Source organism: Poecilia reticulata, chromosome 4 (assembly GCF_904066995.2).
Source record: "Poecilia reticulata chromosome 4, P_reticulata-male-v2, whole genome shotgun sequence".
Classification (NCBI taxonomy): Eukaryota; Metazoa; Chordata; class Actinopteri; order Cyprinodontiformes; family Poeciliidae; genus Poecilia; species Poecilia reticulata.
The window spans coordinates 16,037,238-16,056,010 of NC_088833.1; the positions used below are offsets into that span (position 1 = coordinate 16,037,238).

Genomic DNA, 18,773 nt, shown 5'->3' on the forward strand with positions numbered 1-18,773 from the left:
AGTCGGCATTGCAGATTTCCCATTGGGACACAAGATAGATGGTTTGCCTCTGGTAGTAACACATCTTTGGCTGTAACAGGTGTCACATTGTAATATGCCACCTAAATAGGAATTTAAAAAGTACATTTACAATGTACTTCTCTCCTGCACCTCAGGTGGAGAAAAGCACCAAGTAGGACCTTGCTCAGGATGCAAGTACTACTTGTATTCTGAACAAGTAGTACCTTTAGGAGTGTGTTAAAAATCTATTTATGGGGTTAAAATAATAAGAAAAAGACTATATTTTTGCTAACCAACCTCAGAAAAAAAGCAGTCCAAAATGTCTATGGTTTGCAGCAAAGTATTCCTTAAGAAAGGTTTTTGGGGCAATTTTGCAGCTAATTGTAGAACAAAGGTTTAAACTGTAAACCTAATTTCCATATAAAGCAAATAATTTCCTCTCTACTAAAATAAGACTTCAACAGATGTAAGTTTCACTACTGAATGACGCTTAATACTAAGAAATAAATTGAAGCATAGTTAAACAAGTCCACGCCAATGCTAGTTTTTAGTTTGATGTCATTTTAAAACTTAAAAGAATAACAGAAACCACATTTACAACCCAAACTTTATTTTAAGGTTTTTTCAATAGCTTTTTTCAATGCATCATATATTGTAAATAGACCAAACAGCAAGTGTTTAGTTCACTACATTCATTAACCAATCACAAGCTCTTTAAGGTCCAGACATTTTTCTTCCCTAATAGTTGATTTTTTTTATTTTTTTTTTGTTTACAGTATAAAGAATCTGATACATTCAGTTACCAGAGTGACATTTAAGTGCTTGTAGAAAAAGTGCACATGAACACTTTCTGAGAACAGCGTTTGACGTTTAACTAGCAAATTACCAAAATTGATTTCTTCTCCAAAATTAGTATCATAATTCACGTCTAATTACTGCTCTAAAATTATTCTGAAGTTTTGGCTAATGTACACAGGCTTTTCTAAATGCAAAGACAATTGTTTCACAGTAGTTATCGTGAAAACTACATAGATTTACTAAAATTAACTTGACGGCTTCACTCAAACTTGATGCCCTGAGCCAGAGGAAGATCCTTGCTGTAGTTTATTGTGCACGTTGAGCGCCTCATGTACTGCTTCCAGGAATCACTGCCTGATTCTCTTCCACCACCAGTGTGCTTCTCACCACCAAACGCTCCTCCGATTTCAGCTCCACTTGTGGGAATGTTGACATTCACAATGCCACAGTCAGACCCTTTAGGCCCCATCCAGCGGAAAACTCTACCCATATCTTTGGTGAAGATGCTGCTGGACAGACCCTGCTTGACCTCGTTGTTCCAGGCAAATGCCTCTTCTTCCGTCCTGAACTTCAGGACATACAGGATGGGGACGAAGGTTTCGGTGTGGACAATGGGTGAGTCATGAGGCAGACCTGTAACGATAGTGGGTTCCACATAGTTTCCAGGACGATCCATCACTTTTCCACCACAAACAACAGTACCCCCCTGCTGCGTGGCCTGCTCAATGGCAGCCAGATACTGCTCCACAGCTTGTTTGGTGTGCAGAGGGCCGTATAAAGTTTTTGGGTCCCAAGGGTCTCCAATCCGAACTTGTTTGTAGGCCTTAGATATCCTCTCAACCACCGTGTCATGGATGCTCTCATGGAGCATCAGCCTCCTGGTTGTGGTGCAACGTTGGCCAGCAGTTCCTACAGAAGCAAAGACCGCAGAGGGAACCACAAGGTTCAGGTCTGCATCCTCAAACACAATAATGGCATTGTTCCCACCGAGCTCCAACAGCTTGCGTCCAAACCTTTCCTGCACCATCATGGCCACGAGCTTGCCAACGTGGGTACTGCCAGTGAACGACAGGAGATCCACACGTTCATCCTTTGCCATGGCAGTACCAATATCTGCGCCACCACAGGTCAATGAGCAGATGGCTCCAGGCAGATTGTTTTGTTCTAGCACCTCAGCCACTATTTTGGTAACTGCGACACTGGTGAGAGGGGTGGTTGGGGCACCTTTCCAAAGGCAGACGTTGCCACAGGTCATCGCAATAGCATTGTTCCAGCCGTAAACAGCCACAGGGAAGTTAAAGGCGGTGATTATGCCGACGAGCCCGACAGGGTTCCACTGCTCCAGAAGAGCATGTCCGGGTCTTTCAGAGGGAAGGATGGGCCCACCAATCATTCTTGACAGACCAACAGCGTAATCACAGACGTCAACATACTCTTGAACTTCTCCCACTCCTTCCACAAAGATCTTACCCATCTCCAGAGAAACTAAACTTCCAAGAGTTGTGATTTTCTTTCTTAATGCATCCCCTATCTGTCTGACAATCTCCCCTCTTTTTGGAGCTGGAATATCTGCCCACACCTTCCAGGCCTCCCTCGCCTTCTGAACAGTTGCTTCATACTCTGCCATTGTAGCCTGAGTAACTCTGGCTATAGGCTCATTGTTGGCAGGGCAGTAGGACGTGACCACTTCCCCGCTGCCTCCCCAGCTCCCATTGTAAACACCCAGGTTGTCCTCAGACAAACCCAGCTCCTTTAGCCATGAATATTGGGGCTGGTTGATGAGGAGACTCGACATGGCTGCTGACTGGTGGCAGCGAACAGATGCAAATTTATTTCTTAAAAGTAGCCTGCTGTGCCGGCAAAGGGTCAGAGTGAAGCAGCGCTGCATGGATGCTGAAAAACAAGATCAGAGTTAAAAATTAATTTAACATGTCAGATGGCATTCAGAAGTAAATCATCTATGAAAACAATCAGTGTATAAGGTTATGATTTAACTCACAACGTCCAAAAGAAAACCTATGCCTCTGAAATCCTAAAATTGAAAGTTAAGGTTAAAATGTATACATATTTTTAAAAAAGCATCAGACAAGTAGCAACATTTTATTTTAAAACTTTTTTTCCATTATCACAACAATCTCTTGTTAAGCATTAAAATATCAGTCACCAAAATCTAGATCAGGTGTATAAATGACAGTAAAAATTAATCAAACAAGCCGAATATTATAGGAAAGCAAAGAACGAGGAATCCACTAAAAATTACACACGTTCTCTGCAGATGCATTGGCATTGCTGTGCAGTAAATTGTGCAGATCTAGCTTCCATTGGAAACCAGACTTTCCTAAGACTCAAGTTCAGTAATGTTTGTTTATTGTCAGTATATTTTCCACTTTATATCATATGTCTAAAGATGCTATGCTGGTTTAAAAGTACTGCTTCTATACCACTTGTGCAGCAAAGTAACACATTTTTTAGAACATGATAGTTCTAATTTTTTTTATTTCATTGTTTGCATGATCATATTCGCAAAACTCCTTTCTTTGTCCGAAACCTTTTACCGGGTGATAGAACCGTACCTATTTTTTTTTAAATGGTTAATTACTCAACCTAATCCAACATGTACTAAGACTACAACAAATTTAGTCTTTGACACGAAGACATTTATGCTATTGAACAAGTGAAGAAGTTACCGCTTAACTGCAACCGTTAACTGCAAGATAGCGCTGCAATTTGTGCGTCTTAAACTCCAACGTGTTTACTTGATACTTATGCGCCATGAGGTCAGATCATAGCATAGCGTGGACTCAAGGGTCTCCAGGTTAACAGACTCTAACTTCGCTGTATTGCCACAAGTCCTGCAGATGAAGCATTTGCACATTGACTTATTCCCTAAAAATCAAGTTAATGTTTGTTATCAGCTTTTTACTCACGTTGATATGAGGTCGACTAGGCCACGTCCACTCCAGAAAAGGGAAGTACTCACTGTCTCTTAACGGAAGCACCACGGTTGAGCTGAATTCTGATTGGACGGCTGGTCCGACGCACTGTGGCGCCTGCTTTGTCAGAGCGATCGATGCTACATGATAGCAGATAGCTTTTGTTGTGATTGAACATTGAAGGATTTATTTCTAGTCCAGTAGCTTCGATTTTGAAATATCGTTCGTCGAGACACTTTGCACAATGAGTGGTGGAGTGTATGGAGGCGGTAAGTAAAAGCTTTTGATTGAAATGGAGCTAAACTTTAAAACAAGTTGATGCGTCTCGCACTAGCATTAGCTAGGCTTACAGTTAGCTAGTTGCGCTAACGCTCAGCTCAGTGGAAGACTAAATATGCGTTGTTTTTTGTATTTATAGTCTTTAGTTTAAATATATCAGGACTACAATATCATTTAGATACACTATGTTGTGTTTGCAGCCTTGTTTACGTTTCGATCATACGACTAACCATAGTTGCTAAAAGGAAATGAATGGAAGTGTGCTTTCCGAAGCATCCATTTATGTATGTGATAAAAGCATTAGCTATAACATTGTTTCGCCGTTATTCACTTGGAATGATAACCCCTATTACGGAGATAACGATAAAGTCCTCGTTTTAATAATTTGAGCACCTAATTTAAATGTCCTCGTTGTCATTTCGTTCATTAGTAACCCGAGCGGTCTGTTAAAAACACACATAAAGTTATTTTATCTGTCACTCGTCTTGTCTTTGTTGTCAAAATAATATTACTTTCCCAGTATAAACCATTAATTTAATTTGTTTTGACAAATAATTAGGAGAAACGTTGCACTAAACATAACAGTATAATAAAATCTGTTTTGTTTTACTTATTATAAGCCATTGAATGTACATTTAAATAACTGGTGATGTGTCAGATTATAATCTTATTTGATTTTACTGTACATATAAAAACAAAATAGTTTGATTAAATGTGTTGGCATTAGGGTTGTATATCAGGAAGTCTTATTGTTTATGTTGTAAACAAAACAAATCACTATTAAAGACAGATAATGAATGCTTTTTGCTAATGTAAACTATTTGTTTGTTTCCAAGCATTCATTTACAATATTCATACTCCATACTCTGTTGTTATGGTTGACACAATATTTAAAGTAGAGTTACATTTTATACACTGAACCATGAGTCTCTATATACAATTATCAAGAGCTACTGTCCTGCAAATTTCACACGTGCCCCTGTTCCAACACACTTGAATCAAATGAATAGTTAGTTACCAGGCCTCTGCTAAACTTGATAGCATTCTGAAGAGTTAAGTCAAAAAGAGTTAATTGTAAAAGTTGCAGGACAATAGCTCTTGAGGACTGGAGCTATGTACAGGAACAATGCATTCTGAATTGGAAAAAAGTAAAAAAAAATTATTGTATCTTTTTTGAGAGTTTTAATATCCTTCATTGTTGTCATGAAGCTGTGCTTAAGATGTAAAAAAGAAATTATCTGTAGGCACAAGTCTTAACAGCTCTGTGATGATGACTTAGCAGAGCAACACTGTGATGCTATTGGTTGACTCCTTTTAAATTCATTTAATGTCTTCAGGTTTTTGTTGTCATTATGCCACTTTATGGTGAAGTTGTATAAAACAGAAAAAGATCTAAATAGACAAATTTTAGTCCAAAAATGGCTGGAAACACCAACAGAAAAAAAAAAAAATAAAAAAATAAAAAAAAAAAAATATATATATATATATATATATATATATATATATATATTTCCAAAATTCACTTCATTAATTAACTGTTGTTTTCTGAGTGACCTTGTACTCTCTCTCTTTGGAAAGACATATATGCAAGTAAACTTAAATGCATGGTTTAAATTCTAACATCCATGTGTATGGCTCTTTTCTGCAGATGAAGTGGGAGCGTTGGTGTTTGACATCGGTTCGTATTCTGTAAGAGCTGGCTATGCGGGAGAAGATTGTCCCAAGGTAGGTGAATCACTCAAATGACCTGATTAACTGTGTGTCTTTTCTTCCTCTGAGTGTGCGCATGTTATCTCTGGGGGGACGCCAGTGTCAGGAAATTGGGGCTGTCACCCTGGAGACAGGCTGAGTAAATTGAGTTCAGATCATTTTGGAACACTTCCTTGGTTTAGATTTTTGTGTGCTTCAGTTGGAGTTCTTAATAGTGGAAATACGGTGAAGCGTGGATTCATTAATCAAATGTATTATTTGTTCATTATGATTATTTCAAAACACTTTGTTCATTACACTGTAGCATGCTTTTTGTGTTCAGGGTTTGCTTATTGGTATGACACTGCTGCGTTGCCAGTTTGAATAATTTCTAACCGACCTTGAAGCAATGAATCTCCTTTGTGGGGGAATATAAATTAGCTTAGATGTATAGAAAAATCTTTCTAGAAATCTTTTGCTAGTTTGATACGAATATAGATGAGAATAAAATCGGGTACTTTTCAGTATAATGTAATTTCATAAGCAACACATTAGTTCAAATATTGGCTCTAAAAACATTTTTCACCAACAGAAAGCCAATGCTGATGAAGAAGTAAATGTAAAAATGTGCCTTGACTTGCAATGTGTTTTTCTTTCTTTGTTTGGCCCTGGCTTAGGCGGACTTCCCAACAGTGATCGGTGTTACTATTGACCGGGATGATGGCAGTACACCCATGGAAACGGACGGAGACAAGAGCAAGCAGAGCGGCACCACCTACTACATCGATACCAATCAGCTGAGGGTTCCCAGAGAGAGCATGGAGGTCATGTCTCCCCTAAAGAACGGCATGAGTAAGTATTCGGTCTGTTGGAAGTCTTTAAATGTTTTTCTGACGATTTATGTACAAATGGAAATTAACTCACATACAGGCGGAGTATTTCTCAGTGAAAACATTTTCTTTAGTTTTTCAGTGCTGCATTATTCACATTTCACACTTCGATAAAAAAAATTCAAATTTTTGCTATGGTCAGTGATGTCAAATAGGAGTACATATTTAGAAATCGCACTGCTTGATCCATATCTACAGTGGGACTGTTTCAGTGTAACTTTGTAGACGAGCTCCTCACATCAATTACTGACATATTACTGCTGTTTATGAATATTTATAAGACTATCTTGAGCCAAAACACTAAACTCATTAAACATAAATTTTCTTTTCCCAGTTAAACCCAAGTGTCTCTCCTTTATTTTGTATGAAATCCATATCTGTGTAAATGCTAAAATACTCCTGAGACGTTTAAGATATGTGTTTGTTCTTGCCATTCAATAATATTATTAAAATTATATTTGCTATGTTCCACATTAGAAATATAGTCTCATTTGGTTATCCAAGTTATCTAAATGGGGAACTCAAAAACATTGACTAAATATTCAAGATTTTTTTTTTTATTGTTCTGTAATTGAACAGTAATAAGCTACGTTTCCTTTCCATTCTTATATCAGGATTATAATTTTTTCAGGATTTAAATCCACAACATTTTCTGAATTCTCACAGTTATCAGCATGATTGGAAATAAAACATGCGTCACAAAGAAACCATTTCAGCAGATGATGATGCGAGTCAGAATGGTGGTCCATTGGCGTTTGGCTTTGCAGCTACCTAGAACTGAGTGTGACACCCATGCTAATTGCAGCAGAACAGCACAGTGGGACCGTTGGCTCCCGTGGAGGCCTGACCTGGAACATTGGTGCTCGTCTGGTGCTCAAATTGTTATCTAAAAATAACTCTTCATTGCTCTAATTCTTTTATCATTATCTTGCCTGGGTCAAATAATACTAAAAGATATATATTTTTAAGTGCATGTGATGTTTAGGTTTGCTTCCAGCAGTGAGATTTTACTGTATCTAAGATGTATTTTTTTTCCTTTTTTTGTTTTTTATATACATAATTTTTTTTTTTTTTTCAATTACTAAGCACCGTTTCTAAAAACTAAATGGCTGGACGTCACTTCATACATAAAAAAGACAGATTAGAGTAAACAGTTGCTTTACCTTCTCTTTTATTTGATGTATAGTTGAGGACTGGGACAGTTTCCAGGCAATTTTGGATCACACGTATAAGATGCACTTCAAGTCTGAACCCAGCCTACATCCTGTGCTCATGTCAGAAGCATCGGTGAGTTTGCTGCTGCTTAATGTTTAATATAATTGCCATCTTTAATAGGTACTGTAATCAAACCATATTAATGTACTTTCAGCACAAGTGGGCAGCAACTTGGATTTCTGAGATGCCCTTTGTTTTAGGCTCTGGAAAAATATTGTGGGACAGGGATTAAAGTATAACATTTGCTTCCTGTGCTGGTGCTCGTCACTAACTCTTGGGGTCTTCGTTTGTTTAAGGGTGTCTGACAGCCACCATTTATTGCAAGTGAGTAACAGCATCTGTTTTGTTTGCAGTGGAACACGCGGGCAAAACGAGAGAAGCTTACAGAGTTGATGTTTGAGCATTACAACATTCCTGCCTTCTTCCTCTGTAAATCAGCTGTACTGTCTGCGTATCCTTTACAGTTTTTTTTTTTCATCCAGTAAAGAGAACAGTTTGACTGAAGGGACTGGGCTAATTTAATGATGACCTTTCTCTTCAGTTGTTTATTTACAAAATGGTACTATAACTTCTGTTCCTGCACCTTGAATCCCTTTCCTGGTCCCTTAACTTTGAATGTCCCAGCTTTGCCAACGGGCGGTCCACAGGTCTGGTCCTGGACAGCGGAGCTACACACACAACAGCAATCCCAGTGCATGATGGCTATGTCCTTCAGCAAGGTAAAGAATGGTTTCACATGTAACCCTAGGATTAATAATACAAGACAAATGGAAAGAAATGGTTGGAATCTAAAGCTGAATCATGTGGATTATGTCTCTTCTTGGCAACTTGATGCCATCTGCTGGTTGCAGCTCGTCTCGGTCATGTGCTTCTCTTGCATTTAAGCAATTTCTGCAGTTTGTGGTAATGAGTTTTTGTGGTGCAGGATTCTTTGTTTGGAAATGTACTGACATTTCCAAACAGAACCATAGTCTTATATATTGTTCATATTCTTACAGGTTGACTGCTTAAATATTTAAACCTCAGCATTTGTCTATGAAACTTGATTAAATTATTGTAGTACTTTTGGAAGAGTAATCCTCAATCCTTTACACATTTTGTTACGATCCAGCAACACAAAATGTGAATGCATTTATGGTGCGTTCACACCAAACGCGTTACGTGCACCAAAAACCATCTGACGCTTCAAGTTCGACGCGTGTGCACTTTTGGTGCGTTCACACCAAATGTGTTTGCAGTGTCAGGGGCATATGGTTCACGTTCAAAGACTAGTCAAACGCTCCAAACAGTTCAAATTGCGCTGCGCTAGACGCTCAAAACGTGCTTGGTGTGAACGCACCATTAATCTGTGTGAACACTCAAAAGTGAAAACTTTGATCCTTTCATTTGGTGCAAATTGTGAACAAACACTGTAGCTAAACTTAACAAAGACGCTGGAAATGATCATTGGTGTATTATACAAAAACTACAGATTAACTATCAAAATTGAACTCCTAACTTTCCCAACGTAAAGCTAATTTTGTGTGGGGTTTTTTTGTTTGTTTTTCACAGGCATTGTAAAGTCACCTTTGGCTGGTGATTTCATGAGCATGCAGTGCAGGGAGTTGTTTCAAGAGTTAAGTGTGGAGATAATCCCTCCCTACATGATTGCATCAAAGGTAAACACTTTGTTCATTTTAAATATGTTTTAACTTTAATTTGACACATTTTTAAGTAGTTATTTTTGCCGTTTGCTGCCTGCTGTGTGAAAATGTCACAGGATCCAGTGCGGGAGGGATCCCCGGCCAGCTGGAAGAAAAAGGAGAAACTACCTCAAGTCACTCGATCTTGGCACAACTACATGTGTAATGTAAGAAATGAGTTCATTTGTTTTGCAGCACTTTCAGGATTTCTGTGGAATGCCGGAATTAAATGTGTCATTTTCTGTGCCCTGTTTATCGCAGTGTGTAATCCAGGATTTCCAGGCGTCTGTCCTGCAGGTGTCAGACTCTCCATACGATGAACAGTGAGTTACTAGCAAATATTCTTGGAGCTCAAAATTATTTTCTCTTATCAAAATCTTATTGAAAATGTACTTATTTTTAGCAATGATTCCTGTCTTTGTTCTACAGCTCACAATAGATATGTTGATTTTTGTTATCTGAATGACTCCATCTTTCCTTTTTCATCAGAGTGGCTGCTCAGATGCCCACAGTCCATTATGAACTCCCTAATGGCTACAACTGTGACTTTGGTGCGGAGAGGCTAAAGATCCCAGAGGGACTGTTTGACCCCTCTAATGCCAAGGTTGGTGCTACGTTTGTCAGGCGACAATAAACTAAATGTACTTTTAAATTAACAGTTATCAGTGGTATAAAAAAACCCGCAGTGAGTACATTGGTGCCTTGAATAAAAAAAATAAGTGTTCAGATATTTTTATTATTGCATAATTCGCCTTTTTTGTAAATAAAAGCGATGCATAATCTGCTCTCCTGTAGGGCCTGTCTGGAAACACCATGTTAGGAGTTGGCCACGTGGTGACGACCAGTGTAGGAATGTGTGACATTGACATTCGACCGGTGAGTAGTGGACAGCTGTTAAAATATATATATATATATATATATATATATATATATATATATATATATATATTTTTTATTGCAGGACAAGTTTTTGAGTTGGTCTGCAATTCCCAAAACAAAGAAATGAGCTATAGCAGGTTATTTTAATTAATTAAAATAACAAATGAGAGACTAACTTTGAGTCTTCCTCCTTTGCACACTATTTCTACATCATAGAGTTGTTATTATGGCCCGTTAGTTTATTAGAAAATGACTGAATATTTGAGTTTCACTGGTTTGTCCACATAAAAATCAGCCGATTTGGATCAGAAGCTATTTTCTGTGATGAGGAAAACGATTGGCTCCGAGTTTGTTTAACGTTTGTGATTATTGACGTGTATGTAAGGGTCTGTACGGCAGTGTGGTGGTGACGGGAGGAAACACACTCATCCAGGGCTTCACTGACCGATTGAACAGAGAACTTTCCCAGAAAACCCCTCCAGTAAGAAACAGTCGTCGTTTCTAAACAGCTTTGAATTTATCACAAGTTGTGACGGGAAAGTCAGTTTAGCTGCATTATGTTGAATGCTACATTTCCCCTTGTTTGTAATTTACAGAGCATGAGACTGAAGCTGATTGCCAACAACACTACGGTGGAGCGCCGGTTCAGTGCATGGATAGGAGGCTCCATCCTGGCATCACTGGTAAGACCATACAGAGGCTCTGTAGTATTGTGAGCCCCTCACGTGGTAGAACCTATTATGTATGTATGTATGCTGCATATTTGACAGCATGTTTGTTGTTATCCAGGGAACTTTCCAGCAGATGTGGATCTCGAAACAGGAATACGAAGAAGGAGGAAAGCAGTGTGTGGACAGAAAGTGTCCTTGATTTGACATCCAGCCTCAACCTTCCCTTCTCCATCTTCTTCTAGCTCAACATCATGAGGAGTCAACCTCTGACCCAGACTCAGGAACAGTCCACTCTCATTTTGTATGATTTGTTTTTAAATCTGAGTTGGTCGCCTGTCAGGATCTTAAAAAAACAAAACAAAAAAACAAATAGAAAAAAAAAAAAAAAATTGAACTCAAGATCCTTTTTTTTAATAGCCAAAACAGTTAGACTGTTGCCTTCTCTGTTACCTGCTGATGGAAACTTTGGGTCATCAAAAAGTTGTTTCCAATTACACTGGGGAGAAATGAGTAATTAGGGTTGTACAGAATCCTAGCAAAAAACTGGTAAGATGTTGTGTGACGAGGGTCTTTATTTGGAGGAAGCATCATTTAGCAGGATGTGAATGTGTTTTGTTATTGTCATTTCGTGTACTTGGTAAATTCATAAGCAGTTGCCGGTCAGTTGTTGCCCCTGGTTACTCATATTTCAACTAAAAATCTGTATTTAATTTTCATTTTTACTTGTCATTGGCTACATATGACCTTTGAAAAATAAAAGTCAATTTTGTTATGATTACACGAAGTCATTTTAAAAGTAATTCTGAGCTTGCTTTAGCTACAAGATGCCCAAACAGTGGTTAGGCAGGATGGTTTATTAGACAGTAACAAAACAGAACACATTTCCAATCGAGAAAACAGTTTTATCTTGTAAAACCAAATAACAGCTGAACTAGAATTTGCTCAAATTTCAGTAGATTGTATGAGCTGATTCAGGCAGCTGAGTTGTAGCAAACTCAAAATAGAACAGATCCCTTATTCAGGAAGATGGCAGCTTCATCTGGGGAAATTTCTCCTTTAATTTGGCCAAAGTTTTCCTCTTTAAGTTGACTTTCCTGGTCCTTTCTCGAAGGAATCTCTCAATGCGCAACCTGCCAGAAACAAGTAAACAAAAACAAAAAAACATAATGCAACATCTTTACATATTAAAATTAAAGGAACAAAACTGCACTGCAGCATATGAATGTTCTTACCTTATATGAGGTTGGACAAAATAGGGCGTGTAGAACTTCTTGAGCTTGTGTCTTTTATTCATGTACCAGGGAATTGTGTATTCTTTGAACCGATACCTGGAGGTTAAAAAGGACTATTTACTGAGCGTAAAAGTTTCTTGCCTTTAATGTGAGACGGGCGAAACCCAAAGTTGCATGTTGTGTACAAAAAAAAATCCATTGGGATCAGAGTCCAATAAGTTGCTTAAGTTACAAATCCAGTATAAATTCACAGAAACATTCCGCACCAGTATTCATATCCGAACACGTTCCTCCTCCAGTCTCCTGGCCGGCCTTTCTCCTGTCCCGTCTGCAGCAGACGCAGTGCAGTCTCCCGTTCTCTCACCACCGTGTCCAGCCTGACCATTGACCGTTGAATCTGTGAAGACACAGACATATTCCCTTTAGCCTGGGTTTTTATTTCACCATCAACAATAATCTGTAAATATAAACGACACATTAGAAAGAATCCCTCTGAAGTGCGGGAGCTGGAACTGTCACTTCAGCGTCGCACCAACCTTCTTCATCCGTTCAGGACTCGGCATCTGAAGACTTTGTCTTTTTGCTTCCTGCTCAAGCGTCAGCAGCATGTTTCTTTCCTTCAGCAACACATACCTGAAACAAAACTGAGGTGTTAGAAACAATAATAAATGCAGAACTTTTTAAAAAATATAATTTAACACCATTCAAGCGATGAGACATTTCAAAGTGCCTTACATGAAAAAACAAGAAAAATGTCTAGCAAAATTTCTTCAAGGTGAACAACTAAATAAAGACGAGTAACAGCACGACATCAAAACAATGTATTAGATTTTAATATTTTCCAGAGTTGTCAGTCTTGACATTGCTCACCAGAGTTTGTGTAAGTCCTCGTTGCTCTTTGTTCTCAGCTGTTTCGCTGTCCACGGAGCTCCTGTAATGAAACAAATAATGACCTCCAACATTTAAAATACATTATGCACGATCATGAACATTGTGTAGCTACTAATATGCAATTTTTGACAATCCTAACATTTCTTAGAACCGCACTGAATCACTTTAGCATGTAATAGTTATTTTCTGACTCTAAAAATCACTTTAAACAACACTCTCACAAATTTTAATAAATGTAATGTTTTACCAGACTTCACATTGGGCTCTCCCCAGTTCTCAGGCTGATCAAAGAACTCTTCCAACCCTCTTCTGCTAACAGTCGTGTGCAAAGCTCGATGCTGACCCACAAAGCTGATGGGAGTGATCCAAGAAGAGGCGATCAGGGAGGATTTTTCACTGAAGGGGAAAGAAAAGATCTAATTCATGCATTGACATTTATACATATAATTGCATCTTACTCAAGAATGCAATTAATTAAATGTCCCAACTCTCAGATTGTTCTATTGGGGTGTCAAGCCTCCAAATCAGTAAAGAAAAAACAGACTGCAGAACATTTACCTCCTTGAGCTTTATTATCGGTCTGTTTAAGGAATCATGAACCGACATACTGAATTTGTTGTGAAGGATACCAAACTGGACTGGATTAAAAAGCACTGTCAGTTTTGTTATTAAATAAACAACATCCAGACCTGCTAGACTGGGACTGGGTTGTCCTAAATTGAAATAAAGATGTTTCAAAGGAAACTTTATCTTCATTATTGACGTTTTTGTTTGTACAAATACTAAATATTTTTTTAAAGGAAATTGACACATTTGATCAGTAAATAAAACACTGAAAATATATTTTTTTCTGTTCAATAAATGTATCTCAAATAAGAAGACCATCACAATCAATAGAAACATAAACTTATAATACTTTGATGCAATTTGAATTTTATTAATAATCTGATAAAGACTACAGACACATGCTTTGATGCAGAGATTAAGATAATCTTGTAATTGTTTCATTTTCATTAAACTGAAAGAACGTCACGCACTTTTTACATATTTTACTTCATAAAGGATCACTAGTTTAAGGTTATCGATGCTGAGGTTGAGCTCATAGGCCAGAAAGTGAAGTGCACTGCCGCCGATTTGAAGGGACGATGGATCTGTGGTAGTTTAACCAGACGAGAACAAGAAAATGCCACATCCGCTGCTACACTGTCCTACCTTAGAAGATTGTTCTGGCATCTTTCCAGATTTACAGTACAGTGTTGAACGCCTATCGCTGGAGATATCCTGAAGACGCTCTGAAACCGTTTGCATAGAGTCAAAACACGTCCTAACGATGAGGACGACGCCATGTTTTACCTAGAATTACCCAACATGCATTTTGTGTAAAAAAAAATTATTTTTATGTTTTTTTAAATAATATTTTCTTCATTCTGCAATCATCGGAACAACTTTAACATTAATGGCATAATAATAGCATTAAATTTGACAAGATTAATATACATTTAGTGTGTGCTACATTTTCTTGAACCAATCACAGCGCGGCTTGTTGAACTGTCCCTACAGCAGCTATGGTGGGCATGAGCCTTCTCAGGTCGGCTGCTGCCTTTGCAGCCAGGTTAGGTCCTCTGAAAGCTGGGAATAATGCTGCCAATATACTCGCTCGAACCATCCCACGGACAAATAAAGGTGAGAGCTTCTCTGCTGGTTCGGACAGATCAGCTTTCGACTCTAAAATCGGCCCTTTTCTGTTATGACCTTGCGCCGGAGCTTATTAGCATGCTAACATCAGCTAACTGGTAGCGTTCGCCCTGCTGTCAACAAAGAGGAAACAACTCCAAGTTTAATGATGAAAACTCTATATGTTAGATCTTATATTTGCATATTTGTTGACCTTATGAGTATTTATGATATTTTATCCTCTATACGTTTATTTATATCCTATAGAGATAGAAGTTATGAAGGACACATGATTTAGCAATTTGTTAGACTGAATTTTAATATATTGGAGTGCCATATTAGAGATTTAAGTGTACACATTCTACACTTTACAAGGTACTTCTATAAAGTTCTTATTTTGCAATTAAACTCTTAAAACGAATTTATCTCAGATGTATTATAGTCTGCTTACTAGCAATAACATGCATCACTATTGTAAAGATAAGAAAACCTTGTTTTTGGTAGGGCCTTAATGTGGCCTTGGAGGACACAATTTCCAATAAAAAATTGTGAAGTCATAAGTTTGACAGAAAAAATAACTTAAATTTATTAACACAAGAATCGCTATTTTCCTGTATCAGATTGACATCTCCAGAGTGCAAACTTGATAAAATTATGTTGCAGCTTTTTCCTCACTGTTAAGGTGAATCTGCAGGAGATGTCATTCTGATGCTGGGTTACAGTCCGCATCTACCACTTATACTTTGGACAATATGCACATTTCTTTAATTTATCACCTAAATGTTAGAGGACTTCTGCTATTTTTGTTGCAAATTTCTGGCTTTATATTGTCAGAAAACATGTTGCTTTTAATATTACAAAGCTATGTTTGAAATCATGGAAAATGATCATTTCCAACCTTTCGACATCAGAGAATATCTACTTTTTCTTTTCTTGTAAATTTGTGAAATTAATCTCAAAATATTTTGGTAGAAATGTATTCCACTGTGACCATATATATTTTTTTCTTTGTTTTCGATGGCTGTAATACTCCGTTGTATGAAATGGTTACATTTTAAATGTATTTGTAATGAACAAATACTCTGTTTGGTCTCATAAAACACAGTTGTAAATATTCAATTGGCAGAGGCTTTATTGTGAAAGCAACTGTTGCTCTTTTTTCAGTGGCGACCCGTTGGGGCCATGGAAAAAAGATGTTTGTGGTCAAGCCATCTAACTTTTACGACAGGAGATTTTTGCATTTACTGGTATGTATCATAACAAAATTCAATTTACAGAGCTTAAGTCCTTTTCAAAAATAGGGAAGCAGATAGCTACAGTATATGAGGCAAAAAATTTACGTTTCAAATTGAAAAAACATTGGAAAACCAAATATCCTTTTCCTGCCAGTAGATAGATAAGCACTGATCTATGTGGGTCTGTCAAATAAACTACCTGCAAAATACATTGAAGCTTGCTAATGTAATATCAACAACAGATCAGGGGCAGGATTACATAAATGTTCACTTCTTCCTACTCCTTTTCAAGCAGAAAAGTAGTGATAAGCTAATTATTTTGTTCTTGGTTATGTATGCACATGTTTCCTTTTGTCCTACTGATTGCTTGTTTTCTTGATTTTAAAAACCAGTTTGAAATAAATAAATAAAATGATATGTAGTAGCTAGGAAAAGCTACTATTCACTAATGCATTTTAATTTAGCCACACTATTAAGCGGTAACCCTACAATATTTACATATTTTGTTTCTCCAGCAAAACATTTAGTGAGGAGGGCCTTGATCGCATCTTTAGTTCTGTTTGTGGCAGACCGAAAACTGTAAAAGTTATCAGTTTTTCATTTTTCTGTTTGTTAATCTTGCAGCGATATTACATCCTGCTGACTGGTATTCCAGTGGCTGTGTTGGTCACGGCTGTGAATATCTTCATTGGTAAGTACACATGTTCTTGGTGTTTTAAAGTATTTTATATTAATGTGTCCTTTTGGTCCATGATATAATTTTAGGAAAAATTAAGTAAATTATTTATGAATGTGCTTATCTAAGTTTTTTCTTTTGCTTTTTTAGGTGAGGCAGAGCTTGCTGATATTCCTGAAGGCTATGAACCTGAGTATTGGGAGTATTACAAGGTGCGCTCCTTCTTTCATTTTGTCATTGCTTTGTCACAGCTTTTAAATAATGTTGTCAGGATAATTGAGTTCTGGTTTGTCATATATTTACATATTGAGGTCACAGCACATACATTGCTTTGCATTTGGCCGATTAATGTTTATTTTACAGATAGTTTCAATTGGAGTGGTGTTGCACCCACACAGACATTATGATATTCCACAAAGAAGAGTTAAAGTTTTTTCTCCACTTGTACATGCATTTTTCCCCCTCATTTTTTTGAAGTTTTAAATTAGTAAGAATGGTCCACAACAAAATCAAACAAAAACTGATACTGGTTGTAAAAACTCTTGAAGTATTTCTAGTCAAGCAGACATATTGGTCTTTTGAAAGCAATATGTTTTTTAGTGTTATTTATTGGTTCTTTTCATTTCAGCACCCCATCACCAGGTGGATTGTACGGAACATTTATGATTCCCCAGTGAAGGACTACGAAAAAGTGATGGCTGCAATCCAAATTGAAAAGGAAAAGGGTGACATGAGGTGATTATCAGAGTTTCAGTCACTTGTTTAAGACCAGAATGCTGAAGTCTGTAAGTGAAACTAAAATGTGCAAATAGTAAGTACAAGTGTCTGATTTACATGTGTCAGAATGGAACCGATTAAAGGAGGAGTGAGATTTTAAGAGATTGAGCTTTTTAATTTAGAATAACATGAAAACAGTCTAGATGGAGAATACTTATCAGGCGAGGGATGGAGCTTTTAAGAAGAAAGAAGATGTTATGTCTGAGTCCATATGGTTGTGTTTGGACCTTGCAGTTATCATTATTACTGATGTTGAATTTGTCTGAGCCATGCATTCACAGTGGAGTTTAGTTGGTCCCTTGAATCCTCAGTAAATGAGCTCTAGTTGGATGGATGTCAATACGAGAAGAAACTGGAGGTCTGGACCCATGTATTTATGTTTTCTGAGGGAGTGTTGGGTCTACATTGCTGTTACACTCCTCTCTCATAGGACGTAAATGCTGCATCCTCTAAGAGAAGGAGGTATTGTTCCTGCTGACGTGTGTTATTTTAGGGACATTGCATCATCAGGATTACAGTGACTCATGTTCAATAGTCATAGATGTACTTTTCTCAAATTCACAGCTTGTTTCTTGACTACTGTTTTGTAACCCTGAACAGACTGACGCAGCTGGAGGTTCGTCGGCAGATGAGACATCACGGAGATGGCCCCTGGTTCCATGTGCCGACGCCTGACAAGGCGCTGATTGACAACAGCCCCAAGTCATCACCTGACAATTAACGGTGTTGGCAGTACACGTGGTCATCAGTCCGACTGTTTGTAAATTTTTCCCTTGTTGATTAAATAAAGTATCTTTATGTGATCTAATAGCCAGTTGTTGGGTGCAATTACTGAACATCTGACATTAAAAGTTAATACTTCAGTTTTATCACAATCCAGAAACTTAAAGTGAATTGACTCCACCACATCAGTGTGGATTGCCATCTATTGGTTTGGCTTTGTGACAGTGTCCCTGTACAGGAGGTAATTCTTACTTCACGAAGGTATTAAATATCTACTGCCTTATTTTGTTATTTTCAAGTCATTTTGATTGTTCAATTTATACAGCTCAAATTTACCTGAGGGTATTTAAAGTAATTTAGATTTTGTCCATCCGTGCCAAACAATTTCATTCAAACGAATGAAATTGATGAATACATTCTAGCTAAATTAGAATGCATTCATCGAGATCAATTGTCACATCAATTTCTGTCACTTGAATTCATGCTCTCATGCAAGAGTTTCTCAGAAGGAGAGGCTAATAGTCATAAA

The 18,773-nt window shown here is 37.6% G+C and overlaps 4 protein-coding genes across 5 annotated transcripts; 2 read left to right on the forward strand and 2 right to left on the reverse strand.

Annotated features, from left to right (window-relative positions):
- Positions 1-593: 593 nt before the first annotated feature.
- On the reverse strand, positions 594-3,852 carry aldh7a1 (aldehyde dehydrogenase 7 family, member A1). 2 transcript variants are annotated; one of them, XM_081606362.1, is made up of 3 exons: positions 3,726-3,817; positions 2,798-2,830; positions 594-2,691 (listed from the first exon to the last, which is right to left on the reverse strand). In XM_081606362.1, the coding sequence occupies exon 3, from the start codon at positions 2,684-2,686 to the stop codon at positions 1,058-1,060; it is 1,629 nt and encodes a 542-aa protein (XP_081462488.1). In that variant the 5' UTR covers positions 2,687-2,691; positions 2,798-2,830; positions 3,726-3,817; the 3' UTR covers positions 594-1,057. The 2 variants fall into 2 exon arrangements, with proteins under 2 accessions (XP_081462488.1, XP_008406235.2); XM_008408013.2 differs by lacking the exon at positions 2,798-2,830 and having other exon boundaries at positions 3,726-3,852.
- actl6a (actin-like 6A) lies at positions 3,832-11,814 on the forward strand. The gene is made up of 14 exons (XM_008408014.3): positions 3,832-4,000; positions 5,659-5,735; positions 6,377-6,551; positions 7,776-7,876; positions 8,158-8,255; positions 8,429-8,523; positions 9,356-9,462; positions 9,564-9,653; positions 9,748-9,809; positions 9,976-10,090; positions 10,282-10,362; positions 10,751-10,846; positions 10,962-11,048; positions 11,155-11,814. Exons 1-14 carry the CDS (start codon positions 3,976-3,978, stop codon positions 11,233-11,235), a joined length of 1,290 nt encoding a protein of 429 aa, XP_008406236.1. The 5' UTR covers positions 3,832-3,975; the 3' UTR covers positions 11,236-11,814.
- On the reverse strand, positions 11,589-14,529 carry mrpl47 (mitochondrial ribosomal protein L47). The gene is made up of 7 exons (XM_008408015.3): positions 14,372-14,529; positions 13,407-13,555; positions 13,139-13,199; positions 12,805-12,901; positions 12,535-12,665; positions 12,269-12,364; positions 11,589-12,166 (listed from the first exon to the last, which is right to left on the reverse strand). Exons 1-7 carry the CDS (start codon positions 14,503-14,505, stop codon positions 12,055-12,057), a joined length of 780 nt encoding a protein of 259 aa, XP_008406237.1. The 5' UTR covers positions 14,506-14,529; the 3' UTR covers positions 11,589-12,054.
- Positions 14,530-14,682: 153 nt separating this feature from the next.
- On the forward strand, positions 14,683-18,331 carry ndufb5 (NADH:ubiquinone oxidoreductase subunit B5). The gene is made up of 6 exons (XM_008408012.3): positions 14,683-14,842; positions 15,998-16,080; positions 16,693-16,759; positions 16,895-16,956; positions 17,373-17,479; positions 18,122-18,331. The coding sequence occupies exons 1-6, from the start codon at positions 14,725-14,727 to the stop codon at positions 18,240-18,242; spliced, it is 558 nt and encodes a 185-aa protein (XP_008406234.1). The 5' UTR covers positions 14,683-14,724; the 3' UTR covers positions 18,243-18,331.
- Positions 18,332-18,773: the final 442 nt, after the last annotated feature.

Bases quoted from the DNA above. Each gene is read 5' to 3' on its own strand.
- mrpl47 (XM_008408015.3), bottom strand. From the start codon at position 14,505: ATGGCGTCGTCCTCATCGTTAGGACGTGTTTTGACTCTATGCAAACGG. The intron at 13,556-14,371 runs GTAGGACAGTGT...TTTCCCCTTCAG, and splicing joins TGCCAGAACAATCTTCTAAG to TGAAAAATCCTCCCTGATCG. The intron at 12,365-12,534 runs GTGCGGAATGTT...TTTAACCTCCAG, and splicing joins GTGTTCGGATATGAATACTG to GTATCGGTTCAAAGAATACA.
- aldh7a1 (XM_008408013.2), bottom strand. From the start codon at position 2,686: ATGCAGCGCTGCTTCACTCTGACCCTTTGCCGGCACAGCAGGCTACTT.
- ndufb5 (XM_008408012.3), top strand. From the start codon at position 14,725: ATGGTGGGCATGAGCCTTCTCAGGTCGGCTGCTGCCTTTGCAGCCAGG. The intron at 16,760-16,894 runs GTAAGTACACAT...TTGCTTTTTTAG, and splicing joins GGCTGTGAATATCTTCATTG to GTGAGGCAGAGCTTGCTGAT. The intron at 16,957-17,372 runs GTGCGCTCCTTC...TTTTCATTTCAG, and splicing joins AGTATTGGGAGTATTACAAG to CACCCCATCACCAGGTGGAT.
- actl6a (XM_008408014.3), top strand. From the start codon at position 3,976: ATGAGTGGTGGAGTGTATGGAGGCG. The intron at 4,001-5,658 runs GTAAGTAAAAGC...TCTTTTCTGCAG, and splicing joins TGGTGGAGTGTATGGAGGCG to ATGAAGTGGGAGCGTTGGTG. The intron at 11,049-11,154 runs GTAAGACCATAC...GTTGTTATCCAG, and splicing joins GCTCCATCCTGGCATCACTG to GGAACTTTCCAGCAGATGTG.